Source organism: Platalea leucorodia (assembly GCF_965183815.1).
Source record: "Platalea leucorodia genome assembly, chromosome: 18".
Classification (NCBI taxonomy): Eukaryota; Metazoa; Chordata; class Aves; order Pelecaniformes; family Threskiornithidae; genus Platalea; species Platalea leucorodia.
Genome location: NC_138840.1, coordinates 3,227,617 through 3,249,454, shown reverse-complemented (window position 1 = coordinate 3,249,454; position 21,838 = coordinate 3,227,617). Strand labels below are relative to the sequence as shown.

The following is a 21,838-nucleotide window of genomic DNA, read 5'->3' as shown; positions in this document are numbered from 1 at the left end:
TGTATCAGAAAATACTTTTTCTTCATCTTGTGAAATACTTGACAAATTTTATTCAAATAAGAATGGCCGAAAACTCCTTTCTCGCACTTGGAGTACTCGGGGGATTTAAGCAGGTGGCCTGGCCAGACAGTAAGGAAGCACAAGCATCCTATAAGACAGGACATCCATTGCCATCAGCACCAAGGACGCTAGCAATGAACAGTGGCACTTGGCCAGTGGAAGTGTCTTCAAGTTGCTAATGCTATTAAAATACCAGGTTCTGTAGCTCTGACTGCAGTTCATGTCTCATCCACTCCAATGAGCCAAAAAGCTCATCATTGCCCATTTGAGTGATTAGAAATGTTCATAATAAAATGCATTTATTATGTTAAAAAATAATAAAAATTTGGAAATCTCATATCACATCTTTTCCAAAGCTTGTCAACATTAAAAACAAAATCTAAAAGATCATCATCTAAGTTGCAGTCAGACCTGTAAGACTTATGGTTAAGTCGACAAACTTATATGTAGTATTTCCTAATTTCTAATTAATGGAATTTGCAACTTTAAGTGCAAATATATTTTATGTTATTCTATGACTTATTTATACAGAGATTTTTTTATTTGCAATATAGACTGAAATTAGAAATAGTTCATAAGGCATAGAGTCAAGACACTTTAGTCCTGAGGCAAGATTGGTGTGCAAACTTGATAACAGAAGTTAACATCTCCCAGACGTGTCCAAGCCGTCAAATGAAACCCAGTAGAGAAGTGCCTAAAGTCTGGAGTGATTAAATCAGTCCAGTTTGGGGTAGGGCTGGTGGCCTTATTGCACAAAGCTCCAGCAACGTGGCCAAACAGCCCTGGCCATCGCACCAGTGGGGAAATGCTGGTTCAGGCTGTGTTCACCTTACTGATCCGGCTAAAATGATCTCTGGCATCATTTTGGTGAAAGGTTTGAACTTAGGGCTGAAAAGCTATCGATGCCTACGTTTGGACTGTTCAATTCTTTTATCTCCTGAGTGTTCCTTGTTATTACTGACATCTTCTTTGCCATTTACTTGGTCTGTTTGTGTTGCAGCTCTCCAGTAATGTTGGCAACAGGTTATTTCTAGAACGTGAAATAAGCTTAGGAGCCATGAATTAACAGTGGATATTGTTGATCTCGGTCTGAGTTTCTTTGCCGATTCTTGTCCCGCTTAGTGAAGCATAAGGTGGTTTTCAAATGCACCATTTAGATCTGGCAGCGCTGGACCCCGCTTCGTTCTCCCACTGCAGAGGAGTAAATAATCACACGAGGAACGGGACACGGGGGAGCCGGGCTCGGAGTGCCTCGCTCCAGAGCAGTAGCAGAACAATGCAGTTAAATTTCCCTTGTGTGGTGTTCGTCTTAATTACTGTTTTTCATTATGTGCAGAAATTTGGCTTTTTTAACACAACAGTGTTTTAGTCTAAAAACGTGCAACATGGCTTTTGCTTTTTTTTTTTTTTAACAAAGAAACAACCAACCTGATTAGGTATCAGCTTTATAAGTCTCACCACAAAAGCAATTAGCATTAAGGCTGAGCATAAAATACGTTTTCTATGTTAAAGACCTTACAAAATTGGCTGCTACACTACAGATTTATTGTAAAAGCCAGTAGATGACTCCTTTTTTTTCCTGCCTGCCTACCAGTAATTCCAGTGACTGTGGATGGGACAGCTCCATTTGTGGGTCAGTGATCTCTAAAAGCAGAGGAATTACTTGCAGAAGATTAAGCAATAATTGGATGAAACAATGTAAATATAATTTTGGACATAATACTAGGAAAAATTTCCAGCCCAGCCTTCTGTTAAGTGTCAGTTGAGTTTGTTTCTCAAGTGAAATGATGAAATTCCACTTTTTAATATTTTAAAACTAAGTGATGTAGCAATGGAGAGCATACAGGGGCAGCGGTGATTTTTTTCGGTACCTGTCCCTGTCCCCAAAACCCACCGGTGTGTTTCTTTGAGATGTAAGTTGTAAATGGGATATTTATTCATTTCTAATAGGCTGGAGAACAAGAAGGCTTGTATCAGATGTGGTGACAGAAGAGAAAATGCATTTCTGTAATGTAGTCGCTAGAGTCAATGGTTACTCACCTTGTCCCACAGCAGGAATATTAAGCTTTTTTCACCTTGACTCGTGTTAGGTAGCCGTGGCCAGTCTGATAACAGCACTCCCCCGTGCTGCATCTTAATGCCATGGCGTCCAGCAAAAACTAAACCTGGGTCAAAAGTGGAGCAAGCAGAGCACTGTGAACCCCTCAGAATGGACAGGCATCACACAGAGAGGTCGAGGAGGAGACAACCATGTCCAGGAGACAGGCGGCTTTAGGAAGAAATCCTCAAAAATTAAATCTTCTGGACCAGCCCATGCATCAGGCCCAGAGGTGCTGAGCATCCTCTGTATATCCCAGTTGAGCCAGGAGGGAGTTGAAACCCAGAGAAAATTCATCTACAAATGGAATAAACTTTGAGTCGCAGGGAAGTGTCACTCCAGAAAGCAGATTTTTTTGCCAGAATATGGCTATCGAGAGACTCCACTGACTGTTACATCACAGATCTACTTAATTCCGTAGTGTGTGCATTTCAGCAGTTTATAAATGGGCTGATTAGAGACTGAAGTATTGGTAGTATTTGCCCATGTAAGTAATAACAGGCTCAAATCAAGATTACTGTAAGGAATGGACTTTGAAAAAGGACTGGATTTCTGCTGGGCTACTGAAAATTCTGCTTCTCAAATGAAAAAGTCAGCAAATGTAAAAACTGCAAATTAATAACATCAACGTTTCAGTAAATGGTGTAGAAAATAAGCTGCTTGAAATAAATGTGGAGGTAGATATAATGTGATGGTATCCAACCTGAACAGCAAGGTGTCACGTGTACCCGAAAAGCGTGCTTTTGTCAAAAACAGGTGGTTCTTTATACAGGTGCACAGAAACACACCAACAAAATGCATTTATGTTAATGCATCTCAGAAGTCAAATCCTCATAATGATAATTTCTTTGAATATTTGCAACTGTGTTAAGATAAACTCTAGAGTATGTTGGTAGCAGCTTCAAAACAGAGAGGGGGGATAGATCCTGGAGCTAACGACCATGCAACAAGAGTAGTGGGCAGAATGTATTGATGTAGGCACTTGCTTCTTACATTGGATATTTCCATTCAATGTCCTCAGTACAGTTTGAAATAGTTCTTGAGTTGTAACTGACCTCAATCCAAAACAGTTTCTTCAAGGATTTGATGATCTGTTTAGGACTAGCAAGTGTTACAGACCTTAACATGCCTCCAAAATTACAGGTACTGCAGGGAGTGCAGTTAATACTGAGAAATAAAGCACTGGAGTAAGGCCATTAAACACAGTCCTTCTTCCTTGACATGACAAGCAACAGAAGGACAAGAAGGCAGCCAATAATTAAAACCGTGATGGCACCCAGAGTCATTCATAGCACTTATAAAAATAGTTGCAGTAAGAGCTGTTTTGAGAACAAGCAGTATCTGTGTCAGATGAGAGGCACTTAGAGTCAGACAGAGTCATTAATGTCAGATTCTCCGGAAATTGTTTAATCAATTCTGATGGGGGCAGAGGAGGAAGAAATGGGATTGAGACAGGTCATCTATGGGGATTTCCATGCTAGACTTTCTCTATGAATATTTTATGAATCAGCTGTATGAGTTTGTGGCGGTTGTTTTTTCTAATCTGGTATTTTATTCTATTTGTATTTGATCTTCAAAAGGGAAAGGTGGTGTTGGAGCAGTGCCCTGGGAACAGTGTGTTTGCTTACCCGTGTGGACTTTTGTATCATGACCTAACCTGTCTGACGGGTGCTGGGAAAAAAAGCCCAGCCTTGCATTAGCAGCCATGCAGTATTAATTTATTCTAATAACATATAGGGAAATCTTCGGAAATGGGCACATAGAGGTGGAAGGCAGACGTGATGTTTTGTGATGCTGCCATCATGTCCCTGTCATTGCAAAACACTGCAGCAGCTACTCAATTTCTTTTTTCTTTCCTTTTTATGCCACTGTGGTGGTGGGATGAGGTGTTTAGATTGCATGTGCTCTGCAATAACTGCTTGTGTGGCATCTTCTGAGGATAGGGACACATGGTCCAGTCATTAAACAAGAAGTGAGATACTGTGGAAGTTTTTGCATTACCTCTCTGCTCTTGCAATTGGATTTAGTGGAAGAGAAGCCCAGAAGGGGCTAATTAGCCTGTGCACACAATCAATATAACTCCACATTTCTTCATGCTTAGGTGGCTAAAGCTGACCACCTGGCAGGGGCGATGCACGCACGTTCCACTGAAATACTTTCACCTTGCAGTGAATGTACTTCCATTTTTTCAGTCTGGTTTCATCTCTAATTGCATTTTAGTGATCAAACCCAGGTTTTCAGGTTGTATAAAGCAGCGTAGTACTATTTACATAGATTTTTTTTTTCTGCAATAGATGTGTTTTTATAGCGGCTTGCAATGACAATTAAATGATTAAAGCGTAGAGAGGATGAAGGTGTATAACAGCAGATAGAGCCATAATGAGTATAACTGTAATTTTACTTCTAATAGACTAGAAGAGGTCTGATGCCACAACCCAAAATTGAATCAAGCTTTCGCTCAAGCATGGCATTCAGAGAATTAATATAAAACTGCACTGTTCTTGCAGTTTTACATCCATATACAACTTTTGCTGGTATTGTGCTTGCTCTGTATTGGATTAATTCAATTGAAGGAAGTCTCGTGGTCTGTCTTGGAGATACCACACTGCTCGAGGGCCAGCTTCAGGATCAGGGGTCAGATACCGCTGTTGCTGGAGCAGTCCTCCTGGTGCAGACCAGCTCATGCAGTCGCAGATCTTGTCCCTGTAGCTGACAACACTTCTTCAGTCAAAATAGGCTCTACGGGCAAAATGCTTTTGCTGATGGAGAAATGCCATTAAAAGTCATTCTCTGGCCTGTGTTTTTATGCTAGTAAAAGCTTCTTGTGTGGATTTGGGTTGTTTATGCATATTTTCTGTATTGCTTTCACTCTGGCTGTTTGTCTACCTCTCTGTGTGTGTTACAGAGGTGTCAACATTTTTTCAGCTCTTCCAGTGAATTTACAGCAAGAAGCTGTGTCCGGTGAAAGGTGCTTTAAAGGCTGAACATGCAGGAAGTGTTATACTGCTTAAATCCATGCCATGGTTTTGTGCAGGGTAAACCTACTTGAAGACATTACCCATCTTTTTTCATATTTAGCTCAAATTTTCCACTTCATGGTTTCACTCTGTAGTTCTTAGGATAACTGTCCGTAATAAATGTCTCTCCGTCCTGACCATCACGTAAATTCTTCCAGATCATTAGCCTGTCCCTAGACCTTTTACTGTCTATGGTTCAGTACAATGTTCAAATTATTCACTTTTTGTATGTTTTCATGCCAAATTCATCTTTGCATCCATCCCCTTCACCAGAGATGTTGTTTCCCTCCCATTTTTTCTGGTTTGCTGGCACCATTTGAATTTTGAAATGCAAAAACCTGGACACAGTGTCCCAGATGTGATCACATCAAGAGAGATTTCCTTTGACTTGATGTTTCTGCACCAACCTCCCCACATCCTACTGGTCTGGCTGTCTTGTCACAAGGCAGTGCTATAGGAAGCAACTCCTGTGGCCTTTTTCAATGATATATGGGCTCTGCCAGTGTTCATTTTTTGTAGGCAGGCTGGAGAATCACTGATCTGCTTTTGGACAGTGCCTTGACCACCCATGGTGCTAGCATCACTTCCGAAGCAGCTGGCATGTCCTACGCAGCCCCAGTGCCACTGAGGTCGTGTTGACAGAGCTGTGATCACAAGGAGCACGCTGTGGGGGTACACCCACTTTATTGTTTCCCATTCAAAGAAATGTGGAAAATTGCCTTAGGTAAAATCTGAGCTGTGAGGACCCACCAGGGATATTATAAAAAGCAGAAAGGGTAACTTAGGCCTGAGCTGTCCTGTGTGATCTTTTTTTTTGCAGTGCCATAAAATTCCTCCTCCTTCTCCTCCTCCTCCTCCTCCATCTATGCTTAGATTCCCACAGAGAGGAAATTAGCAGGATGCATTTATTCCTGAAGTTGTCTTTAGAGTTTCTTGCTGAATTGATGTGCATTTTGCAGTCATGATCAGGATTGCTGGCAAACCAAGGGGACGTTTTGCTTTGTGGGACTGTGCACTGCCAAGGAGCACTGGTTTCCATGCAAGCAGACATGCTGTCCTGTGCTTTACGTGTGCTAGTGACTGTATGAATGGTGTGCCTGTCCTCCAGTCAATGGCTCGTCTCATGGCACACAGCACAGATAGGGTTTACATGCAAGAAACCTGATGGTTCTTTGATCATTACCTCTTTTTACCTAAACAGACTGGATGATCATAAGCAACATCTTCCCCTTTGAGGTGCTGCACTTTGGTGAGGCTAAAGACGTTCCTGTGCGAAATGCTTTAAAGGGTTTCTTTCAAAAAGTATGATCTGCTTTTGATGTGACTTGATATAGAAGTAAGAATATTTGGTGCTCATGTAACTTTACATGTTCAGTTCTTTAAGCAAGATTAGTCAATTCTGGTAGATTTTAAAAGAGTAACAGGATGTCCTTGACTGGTACTTCTTCTGACACAGGCAAATGGGGTTTCCATCTGCTAATAATGCATTCTTCTTCAACGCTTTCCGACTATTTCATAAAGTTATTTCCTGATAAGTGACAAATAATTGGTGTACTGCTCTGTACGTGGATGGGACATAAATATGAAATGTCAGCAAGTGCAGAACTGGTAACACAGAGGAGATCACGGAAGTGTGTTTGTGAAGAGGTTCCTACTTTATGTAGTAAAATTAGATCTACAAAAATGAGTTACCGACCTATATATTTCTACCAATATTCATTGCTTGGTCATGAGAAGTTTTACAGAGCCTAGGGCCTGGAAAGCAGCTCTGGGCTTGGAAGAGAAGTTCCTCTTCTGGGCTTGGCATGACATCTTCACAAAGGGCTTGGTTTTAGAGATGATCCTCACTGTCATCTCTACATAAAAAACAAATACAGACGAGTTTTAACACACTGCCCCACAGCTACCCATGACAGAATGTGGTCCTGCTCGCTTTATGCAGAGATGCAATGTCCCGTTTCAATGGGAAAGCATGGCAAGACCTGCTCTTTGGTGCCAATGCTGGTGGGCTGTCACACTGCCAAGGCATTGTCCAGAGCACTTGCAAAAATTGAGGAATGTATCCTTGCTCCTGCCCTGCTGACAAGTCCTTCACTTTTCAGCAGGTCCCCCAAGCCCCATGATGTCCTCTCTCAGCGTGACAGGGCTGGGGAGGATGGACAGGAGAAGCCCATAACCATGTTTATTTACACCATGCCTTTTTCCACAAAAGTGGGCTCATAATCTCACTAGGGTGACTTTCAGGATCCAGGGGATGCTTCTGCAGTTGTTTGTCCCAGCTGCAAGTGGTCCATGAAGGGAAAGCGGTAAATCCTGGCTTTGGTTTGCTTGACCTAGTGGGTACTTCCTCTGCAAAAACCTGAATCACACCTGGGACCTGGCCCTGAAAATCTGAGCAACACTTTTAATTGTATTTGTTTAGTTTATGTGCATGACAGCATGGGTAAATCACTAAGTTTTCGTCCTTTAGTGCTAGTATCCAGTAACAATGTGAATTTAGCCCATGTCTGCTGGGTTGGAAAGGAAGTTTATCCCAAAATATGGGAAAGTCATAGCTGAGTACCAGCTGTGTTTCCTTTTATAGCCTTGCAGTTGCTGGAGATGGCGATGACTCTTAGCCAGTCCAGCTACCCTGTTCTGCATCTGAAGGCGTCTCATTCTGCTCCTGTCACCTCCTTCCTCATCTATTGCTTTACCTGCCAGTCTGTACTGTCTCTTGCCAATCCTTGCTCTTCATAAACCAATCACATTACCCACATCTTACTTTATGTTAAAAACACAAATTACAGAAGTCGTCAGGTGTCACCTTTTCTCAACGGAGCATATGGTTGTTTAGACTTTACTTCTGTCCTCCGTATATATGAATATATGATCCCATGCGATCACGAAATGGTAAGAGTTTTCGATTCTTGGAGAAGTAAGGAGGGGGCTCAGCAGAACTGCTACTTTAGACTTTTGGAGGGCAGACTTTGGCCTGTTCAGGAGCCTGGTTGACAGAATCCCTTGGGAGGCAGGCCTGAAGGGCAAAGGAGTCCAGGAAGGCTGGACATTCCTCAAGAAGGAGATCTTAAAGGTGCAGGAGCAGGCCGTCCCCATGTGGCAAAAGATAAGCTGGTGGGGAAGAAGACTGGCCTGGCTGAACAGAGAGCTTTAGCTGGAACTCAGGAAAAAAAGGAGAGTTTATGGCCTTTGGAAGAACGGGCAGGCCACTCAGGAGGACTACAAAGATGTCATGTGGTTATGCAGGGAGAAAACGAGAGGGCCAAAGCCCAACTAGAACTTAATCTGGCTACTGGGTAAAAAACTGGCTGGATGGCTGGGCCCAAAGAGTGGTGGTGAATGGAGTTAAATCCAGTTGGCAGCTGGTCACCAGTGGTGTTCCCCAGTTGGGGCCAGTTCTGTTTAATGTCTTTATCAATGATCTGGACTTGGGGATGGGGGGCACCCTCAGTCAGTTTGCAGGTGACACCCAGTCGGGCGGGAGCGTTGGTCTGCTGGGGGGCAGGAGGCTCTGCAGAGGGCCCTGGCCAGGCCGGGGCGATGGGCCCAGGCCCCGGGGTGAGGGTCAGCAAGGCTCAGGGCCGGGTCCTGCCCTGGGGGCACAGCAACCCCAGGCACCGCTGCAGGCGTGGGGAGGAGCGGCTGGGAGCTGCCCGGCGGGAAAGGGCCTGGGGGTGCTGGTCGACAGCCGCTGAACACGAGCCAGCAGGGTGCCCAGGTGGCCAAGAGGGCCCAGGGCATCCTGGCTTGTGTCAGGACTGGTGTGGCCAGCAGGAGCAGGGAGGTGATGGTGCCCCTGCGCTGGGCACTGGTGAGGCCGCCCCTCGAATGCTGTGCTCAGCGCTGGGCCCCGCACCCCACGGCGGCCATGGAGGGGCTGGAGCGTGGCCAGAGCAGGGCAGCGAGGCTGGGGCAGGGGCTGGAGCACAAGGCTGGGGAGGAGCGGCTGGGGGAGCTGGGGGGGCTCAGCCTGGAGAAGAGGAGGCTGAGGGGAGCCCTCATCGCTCTCTGCAACGGCCTGAAAGGAGGCTGGAGCCGGGGGGGTCGGTCTCTGCTCCCCAGGAACAAGCGATGGGACGAGAGGGAACGGCCTCAAGCTGCGCCAGGGCAGGGTTGGGTTGGGTATTAGGAAAAATTTCTTCACCGAAAGTGTTGTCAAGCATTGGAACAGGCTGCCCAGGGAAGTGGTTGAGTCTCCATCCCTGAAGGTATATAAAAGCTGGGTAGATGTGGTGCTGAGGGCCATGGTTTAGTGGTGGACCTGGCAGTGCTGGGTTAATGGTTGGACTTGATGATGATCTCAAAGGTCTTTTCCAACCTAAACGATTCTGTGATTCTATGAACAAACTTGGAACTGCCACAGAAACTCAGGGATGAGATGTGCTGTTTTTCCATGTGTTTCTTGTTGCTCCTTGTGCGGAAGAGACATAACCAAAGCTGCAGGTTTTTGAATCAGGCTCCAGGTGTCTGTGGTTGGCAAGTTTGTCGCGGTGTCTCTCTGCTTTGCCCTTCCATCCTGCAACTGCAAGCAGCCGTGGACCTGCAATGTGTGAGGAAGCTGATCACAGCAGCAGTCCTGAGAGGGAGCTGTGTTTGTAATGTTTTATCTGCTGTCCACTATCAGCCGTAAGAGAGAGGGCTCTTGATAGAGCACATCCATCCAGCTCCTCTGCATCGGCAAAGAGCCCTGTGCACTGGAGACGCTGCAGCGTGTGGGGATGGGAGCAGTGGCTGCCCAGCCACTCTTCCCATGCCAGCAGCATGGGTTGCTGATTAAGGGAAGAGTTATTACACCTGAGCCTCTGTGAGATTCCCCACAAGTCCAAGCCAGCTACTTACCTTTGGATTGATCATGATTTGTTATCTGAATTGGAGTCCACTCAAAATGAGGGTCCTATTGCTTTAGGCACTGTGTTGTACCTGTGGCAGAAGATAGTCTCTGCCCCAATGTTTTACCAAGCAGAAGGAGCCCTAGGTCTGCTGGCTGTGAGGTGGTCATCTTGGATAGTGTAATTCTTCCAGTGTTAAATCTTATTTGAGCTGCTGATACCTAATTCAAGGGAAAGATGATGTTCATAGTAACACCTTCATGCCAGGCTTCTTTGCGTATGTCCAGTCTGGGTGGTGGGGTCTCATCCAGCTCAGACTCTTTGTCTTCTGCAGTTTCACTGGAGATTGGCAAGCACTGTTCGCAAAAGATCCATTCCTTCAGACAGGGAAGAGGGGATTTCTGTGCCAGGTTCTCCCATATCCATACCCACCTGTTTCTCTGTCTTGCTCTACCATTCTTCGGAAGTTCATTGTTTTTCTTGGTGCAATGTCCCTGTCTGGTAAATTGGGATACTAGAAGGTTTTATGATGCTTTTAGAAACCTGGAAATGACATTGTCTGGTCTGGATTTTGTAAAGAAATCTTTCTGTTTGTTCTGCTGTAGCTTGGCTTGAGTTAAGGGAGATTTCATAGTAACTGTCTGGCCTTAAGGACACATCTCTGTGTGTGGTGATCCCGAACATAGGCTGCAGTCTTGTAGGGTCTCCCACCCTGCGTTTCCCTAGGGTATGCAATGGAGAAGGCTAAGGACTTCTGCTGCATATGCAGTTTCAGAGTGGGTATTGCAGGTGTCTCCATGGAAGAAGTGGTCTAGTAGGGACCCTCTCATCTAGTAGGGAGCTGTGAGAAAGGCAATGAGCTTACTAGTAATTGTAACATTATGATAGTTACACATTTATCAGAGATCTGGCAAATATCGCAGGTGGCATAAAACATAAATTAGATTTGCTAATACCAGGGCAGACTGTCAGGAACTTCCAAAGGATTTAGCCAAGCCAGATGAGTGGGCAGCCTGATGACAGGTAAAATGTGCCATCAATAAAACCAGAAGACTTACACCGAAGGCAACAACTGGAGCTACTCGGTTCACTTGACTGTGAACTAAATGCAGCGGCTCAGGAAAGGGATCAGATATCTGATTCCTGTTACTACGTACCAGAAATCCAGAAAGTAAACAAGTGAGTTTAACAAATGTCAAAACCAGTCTAGGAAATGCTTGTTGAGTTGCTGCAAAACTAACCAGGGGTGTTCTTTACATTATCGAGCTTCAAATATATTAATAAATACATTATCGAGCTTCAAATTCTGGAAATTCACAAAATCAGGCTGCCTCCGTGTGACTTGCAAATAATACAAGTGCAGCTGCTGTGCTGAGGCTGTGACCAGCAAGGTCACATCGGCAAAGACTCTGCAGGGCAAGGTAAATTCCTGGCGGTTGTAGAAGGCAGGAGAGAAGGGGTGATTCAGCCCAACTGTGTCTGATAGTGAAGCAATGAGTCCCCCAGAAACCTGCTCTCCCTTCCTCCCTGTGAACCACCAAACTTCCTTCCCCCTCTGCTCTCCAAGGTTTTATCGTGTGGTTTTCAGCCACATGATTTTGGATGTGGCTCACAGTGCTGAGAAAAAAAAAAAAAAAAAAAAGAAGTGTCTGTGGCTAAAAAGGATAGTCAGATATTTGTAACAGCAAATATTAAGAACTAAGCCTGCAAAGGAATAAATGCTTCATGGTTTTACGTTTCAACTAAGTTTAAGGGAAAGAGCTGAGACAAAGTTTTCTCCAGGTTCATGTTTTCCCATTGTTGGGTTTCTTGTGACTCCTGACAGTGATGGCCTGTTTTGGCCATCTGAATCCGGTATATCCAGTCTCTGAATCCGGTACTGCCTACGGTAGCACTGATGCTGCCATGGCTGTGCCAGTTCCTCTTGCTCTGAAAAGTGTTTGTAGTGGTTGCACAAAATTCTACAGGTGTGCATTTGCTAGCAGAACAGGGCAAATAACCTTTCAAAAATGTATCAAATAACTGAATTTTTATCTTTTTGTGTGTCTTTTTGAAAGAACTATTTCCTAAATTAGTCTCCAAGCTCATAATGGCCAGTTAGCCCCCTGGGTTTCAAATCATCTCAGTATTAGATGGGAGCTGTGACACTGTAGGAGGTGTAAGTTGCTAACTACAGGATTATGAATTCCACAGTGCTCTGGAAGAGAAGCCCAGATCTGCTGACACAAACTCCAACTGTGGATATTAGAGGGATCTGGTTACAGCAAATGTTACGGAGCAGGAAGATCCTTTGTCCAGGGTAAATCTTCACGTGAAGTGAGCTGTCGTTGATTTGTCTTTCTGATGCAAATCATATGAGCGTATTAGATCCACAGAGAAGCCAGCGTCATAGTGAAGTAATTATCTCCATAAACATATTATAGCCTTCAATGTAGACAGATGGCATTTGCAGCAGCCTTCTCTATGTTACGGCAGTATCACCTCCCTTTCTTTCTTCTTCTTGTTTGGTTTGGTATTTCTTTAGGTTACCTTTATTTTTCTGTTTCATTCCTCTCCCTGTGTGTTTTACACATAGTCTCAGGGAGCTGTAGAAAAATATCTGTGTTGAAGGATGGCTCAGTCTCACAGAGCGTCAGATAAACTGCAATGTCTAATTTCAGATTAAATCACGTGTCCCTTTTTATCCAGGAAAAGCCAGCCCTGATAGCTTTAATGAGGCTGACGAAGGGACTGTTGGTCACAAAGAACTTGCTTAGAGATTTCCATGTGAGAGTGTAATTAAGGGTAGTGGGAGTACAAGGCTGACAAAGGAGCAATTTCATTTTTTAAACGGCAAGGTGATTACCAGCATAATGACAGAAAAAAGGAGGGCGAGAAGGAAGCCTCAAATACAAATTTGAACAGAAGAGAAATCAGGATTCCTGGGTTCCTTTTTCTCCTTTTGCTGCTTTAGTGTTAAGTCACTGACTGAATGAAGACAGGACATTGGCCATCGCTAACAATTAATTATGTGTACCCTGATACCTGTACGGTTGAATGGAGACAGCTGGACATACTGGTGTGGAGGCTGGCAGTCAGTGTGTGCTCTTCAGACACCAGCTCAGTCCCCTCTGGCCAAATAGTGAGAACCTTGTGATGAAGCATTTTTGGTGTTGAGATTTTTGGGTAGGGGGAAAAGCACAGGGGAGATGGCATTGCTGTGGCTTCAGTTACAGGAGGTAGAATAGAGTATCTGGGCTATCAGATGACCCTGGTTACGGTCTGGAGAACTTCTGCTGATGCTGAAGGAAAGAAATACAAGCTGTTCCCCCACATGTAGCTGTTGGACACCAAGACCCGGTTATGCTGGTGCTGCTACTGGTATTTCAGGCTAGATTGGGGCTATGTAGACACCCATTTTTCCTCTCTCTTCTCTAGTCTGTGTCTGAACTGTATAGGAGATCTGTGACCTCATCACCTTAATGCATGAGCAACTCATCATCTTTTAAGCATCTGCTCACATCTCTCCTATGAAGCAAAGAAGTGGCTCAGCCTGCCTCTTACAGATAAGACCTTGAGGCAGAGAAACCAGGACTTGGCAGGAGAGGAAGGGTTTAGTCCAGAACTCACATCTACCAGGTGGCACCCAGAAAGATTATTCTGAATTTCATGTGTAATAGGTCCCCCAAACACCCACGTGGAACTGAAATTACCTGTACATTTCCTAAGTGAATGAAACAAAATGGAGCCAAGGCCACGTGCGTTCTGCCCGGGTGGGAGATCAAGGGGTTCATGCAGTGTGACTTGCCTGTGCTTTTAAATCCACACTTGTGGGTAACTGGGATGTATTTTCTTGGATGCGTCCTGTGCAGACCATGCCATTATCATCCTATCAGTTCAGGGCTGAATTCGTGATCTTTGTGTATTTCTTATTCAGTTTTAAATGATCTTTTTTTTTTTTTTTTTTTTTCTCATTATAACTATGTAGTGGTTTTAGGATTTACTATACCTTCTCTTATTTAAGTGCTGAAGCTGTTCCTAGTGCTGCTGTTTCTATTCCGTTTCTCTTCAGTCTGGCTGCTGTTTTGTCACCATTCTGGTTTGGAATAGGCTTTATTGGGAAGATACTAAAAGGTGACTGGTGGTGTTGTGTGTCTTTGGATCCCCTGTTAAGATGCTTTAGAAGGCCCAGTTTCAAAGGTGGATTTTTGGAGGTTTCTGAAGACCAGACATAATTCATACTGGATAGAAAAATGAGTTGCAAGAAGTACCACGCTTCAAAAATTTGGCCTCTTAAAAATCTGAGGGGACCGATTTCGTATTACCTTATTCTTCTTGTGCTGCAAGTACAGGAAATTACAGACTCCATTTGCTAAACGGCAGGAGGCTAAATGATTTGTCTCAGTCTCACAAATATTTTTCAGAACCACATCATGTAGCCTTCCCTATGCACTAATGCGTGGACAGAAAATAAATGAATATACAATGTGAAGGAAGGATGACCAATCTCGTTCTCTTGGGTAAACCTAAGTCATGGTCTTGTGCCAAAGATAAAAGAGCCTGGAGTCTGTGGTGTTTACATTTAGTGTTAGCACAATATATTTAAAAAATGGATGTTTTCTTCTCTTTGTGTCCATTCTGGGTGTCTCATTCTAGCAGGAGTCTGTGTAGGGACCACAGCTTGCAGTGTGGCATCACAGTCTTCTCAGATGGCTTTTACTGTTGTCTCAATGGGTGGGAAAGGTTGTATCACAAAAGGTTTAGCTAGGATGTATTTTCTCAGTACTTTGCATAGTACAGCACCAGACTGTGCATATTTTAAAAGACAGCATAGGCTGAGAGAGAGATGATTCAGGCAGCCAGACTGGACTGTGACATGTCTTGTTCAGACTATTATGAGTGCCTCAGTTTGTGTTTGAGGATGGGGAATATCAGGACATTGGGGTGACCCTGTGACTTATCTTGGACTTGGGGCTATTTGTCTGTACAGAGAAGCAGATGTAGGACATAAGAACATATTCCAGAAGAGGAAGTAGGCATCTGGGCAAAAGCTTTCGAAGATATTTTGAATTTAGCCTAATTACCCAGAACTAGCAAATGGTAAATGAGACCGGTGGTGTCAATAACATGCTGAATTAACCCAGGAAAGTTGTGACTACTTTTGAGGTGGGAATCTTCTTTTTTTTTTTTTTTTTATCATGACACCTGTTGCTCATAGGTACAAATCAAACGAAGAGTATGTGTATGTGCGAGGCCGTGGAAGAGGGAAGTATGTATGTGAGGAGTGTGGAATTCGCTGCAAGAAACCCAGCATGCTGAAGAAACACATTCGCACGCACACAGACGTCAGGCCATATGTCTGCAAGTACTGTAACTTTGCTTTTAAAACCAAAGGTAAGAGACAGTCAGCTCCTAGCTCCTCTGCTTAGTATATTGACTTACAAGCCTTCTTGGGGATGCTGGCGAAGGGGAAGGGAAAGCCTTCCCAGGGTCTGTAAAACCCCAGGAGTCGGAGGGAGGGGGATGAGGGAGTCTTAAATTGGCTGAAATTTTCAGAAGAGGACCAGTCCTGCGTTAAGCTGATGCGTGTCGCGGTGGAGAGCACTGGCTGCACGTGCCAGCCTGCAGCAGAGCATCTGTGCCGTCCTATTTGTGCTTCTTAAAGGGGATGATCCCAAAATACAGCTTCACTGGCAGGGATTTATAAACAAAACCACCCCAGAGTGAGAGCAGGAGCTCCCGGGTACAGGCAAACATCCCTGACCGAGCACCTGGAGACAGTCTTTGGGTAGCTTTTTATGTTAGTGCTCTCAAGATCTGTTTGCTCTGCACATTTTCATCCTTTGCAGTTGCATGTAACTTCGACATTTTCTATATCATATCAATAGACTTTTTCTCTAAAGACCTCCATTCCGGGACATCTAGTCATTAACGATCCACAATCTCACTACCACCAGATATTCTTTGCAAGTGACCTTCATCATTTCCTCAGTGAGTGTACGGGTGAACTCTATCATCAGGAACATGCAAAACCACATGCAAAAAAAAGTCTCTTCCAAGAGACTGTGGGTAAAGTTTTCAAAAGTGCCAGGGGCGTCCAGGTCCCTTTAACTTCTCATAAGAGTCTGGCACCGTGGGTTTGACACATCTCCCCTCCATCTTTGGTTGCAGCAAGACTTGCAATAAAGATGTCGAGTTCAGTTTCTTGACTATAGTTTGACATAAATATAAAATGTCCATTGTCTGTAGCTCCATCATTGCAAATATCAGAAGATGACACAGCTGGAAGAGTTAATTACTCAAGAAGAGCATCAAGCCCAAAAAAACAGTGCTATCCAAGGAAGCGGCGCAGCATGGGTGCGGGGAGAGGCACTGGGTGCTGCGTGAACTGCGGCGCATGTGCTGACCCAGAAGTGGCGATGGAGGGCACGTCCATGCTAGACAAGTGACCCAGACACCGGGTGGTTCAGGGTGGGCAGTGTCTGGAGCTGATGGCTCTGTTGGTAAAGCCAGCGGGTGATTTCTGGGTAACAACGTGCTGGTAGTCACTAGGCGTATGGGAGCATGGGGAAGTGATACCGAATTTGAGGCCAAATTCTCGTCAAACACATGCAGCAGATCTGAGCGACGGTTCTTTCTCTCCCTCCCACCCTGGAGCTATTTCTGATTCATTTTCTTTCTCTTTCCCTCTTGCTTTTGTTACTTTGTTCTGAGGTTTTCCTTTGAGAGATGAATCCATTCAGCCTCTTCCGTCACTTCACCTTGCTTTCCACCACGCTTCTATTAGGCTTTTATTCAGGATGCTGCGATCAAACCATCCTTTTCACCATCTCTTTAGCTGCTTTGCTCTTCATCTCCGCTCCCTTGAAGCACACAAACTGTCAGCACTGGCTATGCCGATTGCACATTGCAAACAGTCACTTGCCTCCAGGGGACTTCCCTTCTTTAGCTTTGCGGGAAACTTGCATGAGGAAGGTAGCATGGAAATGCTTCCTTCAAAAAAGCCCCCAGTGCTGGGATTTGAATGCAATACTATCTGTTTGCCTACGGATGCATGAGGGGGCAGAACTTCCCCGGATCAGCGATTTCGGGACAAATAGTTGCATGATGGTAACTTGGAATTGCATGAAAATGGCTCTTTGCTGGAAGAGGGTGACAGTCAGAGCCCTGGCTGTGTCCTGTGGGCATGCTTATACTGCACATAACTTTGCAACACTTGGGTAAAAGCTGTTTGCTTTGTTGACGGAGACACGAGGACCTTTGGAAGAGTTACTGGGGAGTGAGAAAAAGATCAGCCTTGTGTGCTGATAAAATCATCAGTTAAAGTCCAGTTACAGAATCATGGCTGTTGGTGATGGAGTGCGAACCAGAGGTCCAGGAGGTTTGCAGAACTGGGTGTTTCACAGCTTATTTTGCAGATGTCTAGAATAAGTTTGTTTGTGCCCTGATTCATTAGGATCCTCCTGCCTGGTGTGCAGTTTTGCAACCACAGTTAATTGCAGAATAGAGAAGCTGGAGCTCTTGCTACCGGACTGCACTTGCAAAAATATAAGCTGAGTTGAAGCTCTTTTAGAAATCAGCTTTCCAAAGTTAATTTTAGCCTTCAGTGTAAACTCAAGGGGGATATCTGTGGAGCTGTCTTCATTTTGGCTGTGGTAGATCTCTCCAGCATGATCTAATGCTCTAAACTCTCAAGTAGGCTGGAAGCAGTTAAATGTTTTTTTTTATTATTATTATTTTTAATGAGGAACTTTATCTGGTTAAAATGTACCTCTCCTCACTCCCCCGCCCCAGAAAATCCATGTCTGTGTTCCAAGAACTGGGAAAACTTTCACAAGAAGAAAGAGCTTTAAATATTTTCCCCTTTTCACTAATTATGCTGCTTGTCTGCTTTTTGTGCATTTCTGTCACTGTAAGCGAAGCTGTTCCTTCGGGTTACAGAACTGCAGGGAATTTTTTTTTATTATTTTAAAGCAAATCCATGAGATTTTTTGTGTGCTCGCTTAGCTGATGGAAACAGCAGTCTTGGAAATTTGGTTTGTAAAGATTTATTTGATTTTACGTTTCTGGACCAGATATAAACCTGTCTCTTTAATGAGGTGTCTCTACCTCCACTGTAGTAGCGCTCTCCTAAGAGGTTTGTTACCGTGGCCTCCAAGAGGTTGCTTAAAAGAAGTTAAGCAGCTTCTTCATTGTTTTCTTACCAGAAGGAAATGAAGAAAAAGTTGCAGTCTAACCATTTTCCCTTTCAGGAAGGTCAGGGAGAGCTTTTCCCTTGCCCACCTTCCCAGAGGGGACGCAGGAACCGCCAGCCCTCCCTTGTCCCTCGTCTCCAGACCCTTGAGGGAAGCGCAGCCTCTTTCTTCACTCCTTCTCTTGGGTGACTTGGGGATGTGGGTCAGTGTTGGCACATTAATTCCCCTCCTGTGCAGACATTATCCTTTTCCACAGCTATTTTCTGTTCTCGTTCAGACTCACATCAGACTCTCATGTCCTGATTACTTAAGATTTCTTAAAATTTCTGGACAAAGTGTATGGAGCAGCTTGCTGTGTCAATGCCACTGCCTTTGCTTGGAGGTCAGAAGGGACAAGGAGCTTCATATTAATTTAAAAGGTGCTTGTATAAAGGACATCAGTGCCTGTTGGCTGAAGATATCCATTTGATAGTCTAGTCCACTCACAGTTTCCAGACACCAGACTTCTTCATGTCCTCAGCCGTAGTCTTCCTTTAATAAATTAGTTTGCAGTTCCTTAAATCAGCACATGACAGGCACTGAGGTTATTGAACAGGTTAATATATTAAATGCATTACCCCCTCAGCCCTTAAAGGCAAGGTTATGGCTGCACAGTTTATTATTATTACTGCTCTAGCAGACTCAGCGCTCTGCTAAGCCTCCTCTGGAAACTACAGAGCAGGTCCAACTGGCGGAAAGCTCCAAAAGAATTAACTGCTGTTGTAGCAGGGGAGATTGATATATAGATTTGCAAAATGTCCCTGTACCCTGTGTGTGCTGGGGCCCTTTCTTAGCGGCTGGGAAGAGGGAAAGGGTCCAAGCATCCCTGTGGAGCCGCTGCTGGGAGGAGGCTGTGGTCCTCCAAATGTCACAAACCTCAGATGGGATGAGGACAGAGTTATCTTCAGGAATTTTCTGCCTGCTCCCTTACGCAATGTGGCGTGAGATGTGTCGCTGGGAACATAAAATGACCCAGTGGTCCAGACAGGAGATGAAGCACTGTGAGCAAAAGGGCTCTTTAACTTACTAGGGAAAGGTAAAAAAAAAGGAATGAGGGCTGAAAGTAAAAGACTGGCAAATTCAAGTGAAATATTAGCTGTTACTTTTTTAAACAGTGCAGCTATTAAGTCTCAGCGCAAGCCTCAATGGGAAATATGCTAATTCTCTGTATTTTGAAATCTGCAAATCCAGCCTGGGTACCTTTCTGGAAGATTAGTTTTCGGCTAATGCAAGCTGATAGGCTTGATCCAGAAGATGGCTAATATTTTATAGCCTGTATCAATACTGGCAGGCAGGCTAGATGTTCAAATTCTCTCCTTTAATCTTTAAGTCAATAAGTATAACAGATAATAACAAAATTTTTCAAAAATTGAAATCTTTTGCCCAATGAATTATATAAATTAAAGCTTTCCTTCTCATAGAGTCTCACTTGGGGACATTATCTCCATGCTGAGACCTAAATCAAGGCCTGTGCATTATTTAAGTCACACATAAAACCTATTTCAAGGGTTTATCTGGGATGAAGAGTATTGGCCTGTGGCTGGTTCTCTGTGTGTGAGTGCGTCTCACAGCAAAATGGGTGTCTGCTAGTTATAGAGTAGCTGGTACTCTCCGTGCATATTATTTTAAAAGAGGATTATGAAAATACTTAAGTCCTGGAAAGGTCTGGATGTTTATATCGCAATGTCGCCTTGGATGCTGAGATCATGCAGTTGGTCATTTGTTGGGTTTTTGTTGTTGTTGTTGTTAAATTGTTCACATTTAATAGGAGAAATAGAAAGCATGGTGTATGCCCGATACAGACAGGATAATTTTTCCAGGAGTCTTAATGTTTCTGTTCCTTACATTTTGCTTTAATTCCACCACCTTTAAAATATGATAATGGTTATTCTGACAAAATAAATTTCCCTCTTTAAATTTAACTGGGAAATCACTTCTAGTCCCTATTAAGCTGCTTTAAGTGCTTTTGGAACATGAGAGTTTTAGCTTTCTCAAAACAACACAAGTATTTAAGCTGCTTTAAGTCCAGACCAAGACCTCACAACATCAGAAGAACTTAAGCAGCCGGTAATACATCGTTACAACCAGGCGTAATGAGAGAGCTGTGCTGATAACTCTGTGTACTCCTCCAGTGCCGCAGCAGCTGGGCTGGGGTCGCTATTTCCACTGATTCCTGAATTTATTTAAGTATAGCCAGTTTATTTCAAATCTGGGAACTTTTTGGTAAACAATCCTTAGTGAGGACCACTTACCTGCTTAGGATTCAATATAAGTGTTCTGCTATTTAAATCCAGCTTCCCTGCCTGCTAGTTTCTCTCTTGCTCCTTCAAATATGTTTTTTCCACTGTTTCCAAGGAAGCAATGTTATGTGGGTTGTTTTTTGTTGTTTTTTTGTTTGTTTTTTTTTTTAAATTGGGAGCCAGAACTCTGTAAGGCAACAAGTAGCTGTGAGTCCTTCCTTGTAGGATTCATATCCAGCTTTTACTTAGGCAAAGTGGTGTTGATTTTACTGGAAATTTGCCAAAGGACTTTAGCATTTAATCCTGCCAGCATTAATTAAGGGGTCTAAAAACAAACCATAAGAAGAACCCTGATAAGATGAATATCATTGTCCTCCAAATTGCTCCTAAGATGATAACTCAGCTTCTCAGCTGGTGTAAATAAGCCTTAAGCTTGTAACTTCTGTAAAATGATGCAAACTTAGGGCACATGAGAATCCGGCCTGCTGAGTATTCCTTCCCTAAAAGGACAGCAGCATCACTATTTTGTTGGAATTTCTTCTTGGTGTGCATGCAGGGTGTTGTGCATGGATAGACCATGCACCAGGGGGATTTGCACCGAGAGCTTTGCAGCCTTATCTTGTTCATCAGCACATGTGGGTATTACCTACTCTAGCCAAATGAGAATGAAGATGGAAAGCAGAGTAGAAAGAAGTAGAAGGTTAAAGAAAGCAACACGTGCTATGAAGTGGTCCTTTGGTATTTTGCACAAACTCATTTGCACAGGGGTTTTGGCATTGCCTGTGCAGTGCCTTCCAGCTCGCACCCATGCAGGCAGCCTGGGTGGGGAAGGAAGAGAAGCCATGGCGTTGCCTTGCACAAGGACAGTTGCCTCCAGTGAAAGAAAATAAAAAAGGAAATGACACTGATGGCTTCTGGCAGAGCTTGTCAACACGAACCATTGCTCAGGGTGGAGCTGAGTCAAAGCAGAGGTGCAATGAAGTGATGGGTGGAGAGCTGCCGACTGCAGAAGCAGCCGGCTGGGTTCCCTGTGTCTGCCCAGATCCTGCAGCAGCAAAAAGGAGAGTGTGTGCAATGGGGAGGACTTGTGTGTGTAACCAGCCTTCGGACATCTGAAGTGGCCAAGGTGGCCGCTGTATGCCTCTGAGGACCAGAATCCTTCCCTCGAGTATGGGGTGGCTGCAGTCTTGCCTAAAACATTGCATTCAGCCAGCCAAGTAATTAATGTTATGCCCTCCCGGGTTAGGCAAAGCCAGATACATGTAGCACAATGAATTTATGAGCTTGGTTTAGGGATGTGGAAGCACCAAAATGCCTCGTGGACCTCCTCTCCCCACTCTTCCCACCACGGGGATCACAGCTGAATTCCCGAGGTGCCACA

General features: G+C 44.2%; 1 protein-coding gene across 1 annotated transcript in view; it reads left to right on the top strand.

Annotated features, from left to right (window-relative positions):
* Positions 1–21,838, top strand: part of HIVEP3 (HIVEP zinc finger 3) — a gene marked incomplete at its 5' end in the record, with an annotated part of 65,684 nt that overhangs the window by 29,079 nt on the left and 14,767 nt on the right. The window contains one exon of the mRNA XM_082329335.1: positions 15,202–15,377. Coding sequence (XP_082185461.1) covers positions 15,202–15,377 — 176 coding nt within the window. The remainder of the gene's footprint in view (positions 1–15,201; positions 15,378–21,838) is intronic.